Source organism: Melozone crissalis, unplaced genomic scaffold, assembly GCF_028551555.1.
Source record: "Melozone crissalis strain CALT ecotype California unplaced genomic scaffold, PUWL_Pcris_2 ptg000041l_1, whole genome shotgun sequence".
Lineage (NCBI taxonomy): Eukaryota > Metazoa > Chordata > Aves > Passeriformes > Passerellidae > Melozone > Melozone crissalis.
The window spans coordinates 8,672,209-8,678,813 of record NW_026535819.1 but is presented as its reverse complement, the minus strand read 5'-3'; the positions used below and the strand labels follow the sequence as shown (position 1 = coordinate 8,678,813).

The 6,605-nt window shown below is 47.7% G+C and overlaps 1 protein-coding gene across 1 annotated transcript in view; it reads right to left on the bottom strand.

Annotated features, from left to right (window-relative positions):
* Positions 1–665: 665 nt before the first annotated feature.
* Positions 666–6,605, bottom strand: part of TNC (tenascin C) — a 76,995-nt gene continuing 71,055 nt past the window's right edge. Inside the window, exons 24-27 of the mRNA XM_054284016.1 lie at positions 5,928–6,024; positions 4,558–4,719; positions 2,352–2,515; positions 666–777 (exon numbers count right to left, since the gene is read on the bottom strand). Coding sequence (XP_054139991.1) covers positions 667–777; positions 2,352–2,515; positions 4,558–4,719; positions 5,928–6,024 — 534 coding nt within the window. The 3' untranslated portion in view covers position 666. The remainder of the gene's footprint in view (positions 778–2,351; positions 2,516–4,557; positions 4,720–5,927; positions 6,025–6,605) is intronic.

Genomic DNA, 6,605 nt, shown 5'->3' with positions numbered 1-6,605 from the left:
TTTTCAAAAGCATGGTTCTCTTAAAAATGACAAAATGTAGCTTATTATTATTATCATTATTATTATTATTACTTTGTCTTTATATTAATAATATTAATCCTGTGCTTAAGTTTAAAAACATACTGCTTCCCCTTCCCATTCCCTCCTTCTCTGCGGTACTTGATATATATATAGAAAGGCATTCAAACCACCAATTATTTCCACTTATAACTAATAATAATAATAATAATAATGATAATTAATCTTACACATTTCTGTCTGTAAAATATGGCTGGTTCTAAAACAAACTACCAATGTACAAAGCTGTTCTCCCTCCCCTCCCCTGGGCCACCCAAGAGATAGTCAGATGTCGGAAGAACTTTATCCCAGACGCTTTCTGGCAAAAAATTAAAAATAAAAAAAATTAATAAAACAACACAGAACCCTTGAGATCGTTGTCTTTGGTGTGGAGGACGTTCCTGGTGGGCAGCTGGAGCTGCTCTGCTGGAAACTCTGGGATGGTTTAAGGCTTTTTAGTGTTTGGAATGCTGCAAAGCCTCTGCCGGGGCTCACCGATGATGCTGTGGTGCCAGTCCCAGCTCCTCGCACCCCCAGGGCAGCGATGCCCGAGGGTCTCCCCACACCCCCTCTCCATCCCCTCCCACCCCTGCCCGCACCCCCCGGGCCCTACGCTCGCTTCCGCCGCCCCTCCAGGTTCCTGAAGCTGGAGGGTCTCAGCTTCATCTCTGCAAACTGGATGGAATACTCGTGGCCCTTCCAGTGGAACCAGTTGACGCCCTGTGAAGGCAAAGGGGAGAGATTGGGGGGGGTCACACTTGCATTTGCTGCCCCTGGTTCAGACTGAGGGTGTTCCCATGATATTTTCTGAAAAATCCTGAGAAGCCTCAGAGGAAAAGAAAAACAGTAATTATCTGCTCCTGTGGAATGCAACATCTTCGATTGGTCCATGTTGGTTGTTTCTAATTAATGGCCAATCACAGTCAGCTGGCTCAGACTCTCTGTCCAAGCCACAAGCCTTTGTTATTCATTCCTTTCTATTCTTAGATAGCCTTCTGATGAAATCCTTTCTTCTATTCTTTTAGTATAGTCTTAATACATCATTTTCTTTTAATATAATATATATCATAAAATAATAAATCAGCCTTCTGAAACATGGAGTCAAGGTTCTCATCTCTTCCCTCATCCTGGGACACCTGCAAACACCGCCACATGGGGGTGTTTCTGGTTTGGGCACAGAGGCACCATGAAGTGGAGGAGCTTTGGGAAGCACAGCGGCTGTGGAATGTCCAACCTGTACAAACCTACCCACATGAGGTCACAGAATCAAGGAAACACACACTGGATGGGCTGGAGGGGACCTTAACGACCATCTTGTTCCACCCCTGCTGTGGACAGAACACCTTCCACTATCCCAGAGCTCCAGCCTGGCCTTGGGCACTGCCAGGGATCCAGGGGCAGCCACAGCTGCTCTGGGTACCCTGTGCCAGGGCCTGCCCACCCTCACAGGGGAGAATTTCCTCCCAGTATCTCATCTAAACCTATTCTCTATCAATGTGAAACCATTCCCCCTTGTCCTGACATTCCAGGTCCTTGTAAATCTTCTCTCTCCATCTTTCCTGTCAGCTCCTTCAGGCCCTGCAAGGCCACCCTGAGGTCCCCCCAAAGCTTCTCCTCTCCAGGTGCACAATCCCAGCTGTCCCAGCCTCTCCTCCCAGCAGAGCTGCTCCATCCTCTGATCCCCCTGGAGCCTCCTCTGGATCTCTGCAGCAGCTCCAGCTCCTCCCTGTGCTGGGCAGGGCTGGGGCAGCTCTGCAGGTGGGGTCTCACCTGAGCCCAGGCACAGGGGCACAATCCCCCCTGCCCCGCTGCCCATGCTGGGCTCAGCCCAGGGCTCAGGGGGGCTCAGGGCTGGGGCAGCTCCAGCTCCCACCCCCAGCACCCCCAGCTCCCTCTCAGGGCTGCTCCAGCTGCTCAGCCCAGCCTGGATTTGTCCCAGGAGCTGTCCCAACCCAGGTGCAGCACTTGAGTTTGGTCTTGTTAAATCTCTGTCCCTCAAAATTTTCCCTCCTTGCCTGGCTTTCATGGCAGGAAAATATTTTTGTTTCACATGTTGGAAATGACAATTATTCCCTGCACACTTGGGATATTCCCTTGGAAAATCAGACAAAGCCAACAAGATTTCACCAGCTGATGTTAAATTCTTGTTTTGTGAGCCCATACATTTCCCTATCTTCCTGGAGAGTGAGAGGAGGGGATGCTGTGATTTTTGGCTGGCTGAACCATCAGAAAAACCCATAATTGCAATTCCCCTTCCTCTCATGCATTGCAGAAGCCTTCAGAGCCAAACTCACCTGACTGTGGTTGTTGTCACCATATCTGCCCATCAGATTGACTCGGTGGCAGTTTTTGTACCAGAAAGCTCCTTTGTATGACAGAGCACAGTTGGTGATGGCAGAGTCATGGTCCTTGTCAAAAGTGGAGAAGGACCTTCCATTGTGGTAGGTCATGGAGTCACCTGGATGGGGGGACAAAAAAAAGAGCAAGGTCAGTGGGTTGCCTGGTTTAGATTTCATGAACATATTTGGACTGTGCCATGCCCTGTCTGCATCTAAATTTTTTTAAAAATTACTTGTTTTAATACAGAAAGAAATGCACAATTTTTGGTTTTGCAGGCAGGTCAAAATGTTTCTTCAGGTGGTCTCTAATCCCCAGTATATGAAGTGGGTTTTTTCCATGCAGGTCAATTTCTAAATTTCTTGCTAAAATCTGGATTTTACAGTGTGGACAAGCCAGGACCAAAGAGGTGTTCACAAGGAAGGAATCAAGACCAAAGAAGTCTCCATACTGACTGAATCCTTCTCATGGTAGCAGCTACCACTACTCTGTACTAGACAATTTGCTTAAATCACAGAATCATCAAATGGTTTGGGCTGGGAGGGACCTTAAAACTCATCTCATTCCATGGGCAGGACACCTCCCACTGTCCCAGGCTGCTCCCAGCCCTGTCCAGCCTGGCCTTGGGCACTGCCAGGGATCCAGGGGCAGCCACAGCTGCTCTGGGCACCTGTGCCAGGGCCTGCCCACCCTCACAGGGAAGGAATTATTTCCAATATCCCATCTAAATTAAATAGACTTTAATTCTGCTGCTGCATTTCCTTTGTATCTCTGTAGTGTGGGTAAAAGCTCCTGTGCTGGTCACAGGGCAGAGCCCACACCCACACCTCTGCTCTGGTTTATGCACCCAGCAGTGTGAAATTATCTCCTTTTAAGACATTGTTAAACTGGATTTATCTCTTAATCCTGTGAAGCCCTGAAAAGTCTCACCAAGAGCTGCAGGGTTTGCCCCAGTGTGATTACAAAAGGCAGATGATTTGTTCAGCAAAATCATAAATCACATTACAGCAGGGCTTTGCTGCAAATTCTACTGACACGAGAAGAAGCTGTGCCAGGCTATTATTGGCTGTATAAATGACAGCCAAGATTGACCAAATAAGATATATTGTGGTTTAATACACTTGTTTCAATGCTACCATAATCAGGCCATAAAATATGGCACCAAAATGCCTGGAGGATATAAAACAGAAACAAATATATTGATATGTTTGATTTTTGAACACCTCACTGTCCTGGCTTGTCAGATATGGTTTGGGGTGAGTATTTCCCATCTGTGAGAGCTGGGGCAGTTCTCTGCTGTCCATGGGGCAGTTTTTTCTTTCTCTCTCCCACAGCCAACCCTCCCTCCAGGAGATCTCTGCTGTCCATGGCCACTGAGTGTCCCTGCAGGGCTGATCCCATTCCAGCATCCCATGGGGAGATGCTGCGCCCAGGGCAGGAGCCAAGCATTCCTGCCTGGATCCAATCTGAGCCTGGCACAGCACAGCAGCCTTTGCCCCCTGCATTGCCAGAGGAGCAGCTTTCTGCTGCCCTGCATGGCCAGAGGGAGCCCAGGCCCATCTGCAGCAGCCCTGGAGCTGCAGAGGAAAACTCCCCCCTTGTGCAGGATCCCTGCTGCAGCAGAGCCACAGCTGGCACTGCAGGAGGGCTGAGCCCCCATGGGATGGGGCTGGGACACCTCCCTGGCACACAGGGGGCAGGGCATGGTCTGACTCTGGCCTTGTTGTTTTGATTTACTGCATTGTTTATTTTACTTTTTTGTTTTCTTCCCTAGTAAAGAACTGGGGAATTATTATAAAAGAACTGAATGATTCCTATTCCTAGTAAAGAACTTGGGAATTTATAATAAAAGAACTGAATTATTGCTATTCCCATATATTTGCCTGAGACCTCCTTAATTTCAAAATTATAATAATTAATAAAATTATAATAATTCATAGAGAGTGTGATCATCATCATCAATATAGAGATCATCATCATTCGTAGAGAGGGCGGTTACATTTTCTATTTCAGGAGAGGTTCCTGCCTTTCTTAGCAGACACCTGTCTTTCCAAACCAGGACACACAAGAGAGGCACCTGCTGCTCTGCAATATTCACACATTTTCCCTGAGTCAGTGGGAGGCAGTGTGTCCCCGGAGGAGGGACAGTCAGTTTGCCCTCACCTGCAGTGCCGCTGTAGCCATCCACGCGCAGGCGGTAGCGGCTCTTGGCGTCGCCCACGCTGAAGCGCTCGTACACGGCGTAGGCCGTGTCCCCCTTGTCCCTCAGGTCCACCCGCAGCTCGTACTGGCCCTGAGAAGTGATTTTGTGCAGGTTCTCCAGACCTGTGGGCAGGAAGGAATGTTTGTCTTGATGCCAAATGGTTTTTTTGTCTTTTTTCTCTTCTGTATTCTCTGTATTCTTCACACACATATTTGGAGCTCTGTAGCCTATTGCTGCTTTCCTATTTAGTTTTCCCAGTGCTTTTCCCTACCTTTTCCCTAGGCAGAAAGACAAAATACATTCCAAAGCCCTTACCCATCTTGGTTCTCCCTGGAAACCAGGGCCAAAAAAAAGCTCTTTGAGACTCATTTTCATCAACAAAGTTCAGTTCCATCTGAGGGAGGAGGATTTAGAAAGAGCTTGAACTGTGAGTAGATTGCATCACCACAATCCTAATTGGTGATTTTGTCAATTATGCTTATTTGCTAAATTTATAAAAACTGTGTTCACCTCATGGGGGAGGGGCTTTTGTGAACATTTTCCATATTCACCTCTAGAGGCCTCCAATAAAGATCAACTTTGACATTATTCCTACATTAATGTTATCTCAAAAAGGTGTTGTTTGATTTCCAGGTTCCTTAAGGCATCAGTCTCCATGTTTTTTCCTCTGCCATGCCATTATTCCCTAAACGGGGCCATACTGGACTGTACAAACAGAGCAGGACATCAGCACAGGTGAGGACACTGAGCTGGATCAGCTCTAGTGTGATGTCAGCACAAAAGCAAATAAATAGTCCCAGGTTGACTGGGAGAGGTCTTCCCTTCAAATGATAGAAACATGTTGGACAAAACAACCAAAGTTATGCTATGTGATCATCATCATCATCATCATCATCTTTCATTTACAGCCAGAAAAATGCAGTGCAATCTTTGAAAATGTGGAGGGTATACTTCTGTTTTACCAAAATGTGAGTTTATGACTTCTATTTGCCCTGCTTTTCCTCTCTGGATCATCAGCCTTTGCTGTTGGGAGTGTCCCAGCAGGGACAGAAGCAGAACCTCCTTTCCAGGGCACCTCTGACTGCTCCCAGAGCCCCAGTGAGCATCAGTGGGTTCATTTGGTGACACCAGCATGGCACCCTTGAACTGCAGGCTGAGCCTGGCCCTCTCAGTCTCCCTCATGTAGGGTGTCCCTGGCTCCTTTTTTCCTATTCTCCTTTACAAATATTCCTGCCAGCTAAATGGAGGCCTCTAAGTGGCTCCTGGACTTTTGGGCTGTGTTTCTGTCTTGTTATTTTTTTTTCCAAAAATACAAATTTTCAGCACTTACCTATCCAGAATTCCTCCTTAGGATCTCCAAACCCTGCCACATAAGTATTCCAGTTCTTGTAGAAATCTTGCTTTCCATTCTGACGCCTCAGAAACACCTAAAAGCAGGAAATGTTATGGACAGACTGCCCTGGCCAGAGGGGAAGAACATTTACAAACAAAGCCCAGCATTGCTCCTGCCCTTCCTTTGCCCCTCCCAGCAGAGCCTCACTGCAAGGACTGAGTTGCACACAGGTTTTTGGATGCTCCATGTATTTTTTAAGTCTCTAATTTCTCTGTTGGGTTCCCAGGCTCCTCTGCATGACGTGGCCTCTCAGTTCCTGCTCTCTGCTCTTCTAAACCCGTCCTGCAGCTCTGGATTTCTCAGCCAAGGGTTTTCCACCCTGCATCTCCCAGCCAAGCATTCCTCCAGCTCCTCCTCCCTTTCTGTGCCCTGGGTCCCTTTGGCATGTTCAGATTTGGGGTGTCAGTGTGGAGAGGTGGCATTTACTGCCCATTCCTTTGTTGGCTGGGTGGGATGTGTCCCTTGCACAGTGGCTTTGGAAGCCACTGCACCCCATGGCTGCTGAGCAAATGCTTCCCCTGGGCTGTGCTGTAATCTCCCTCATTCCCTCTCTCATTCAGAGTCAGTTCACCCTCCCCTCTCCTTGGTGATTATTTAGAAGATGTGTTATCCAAT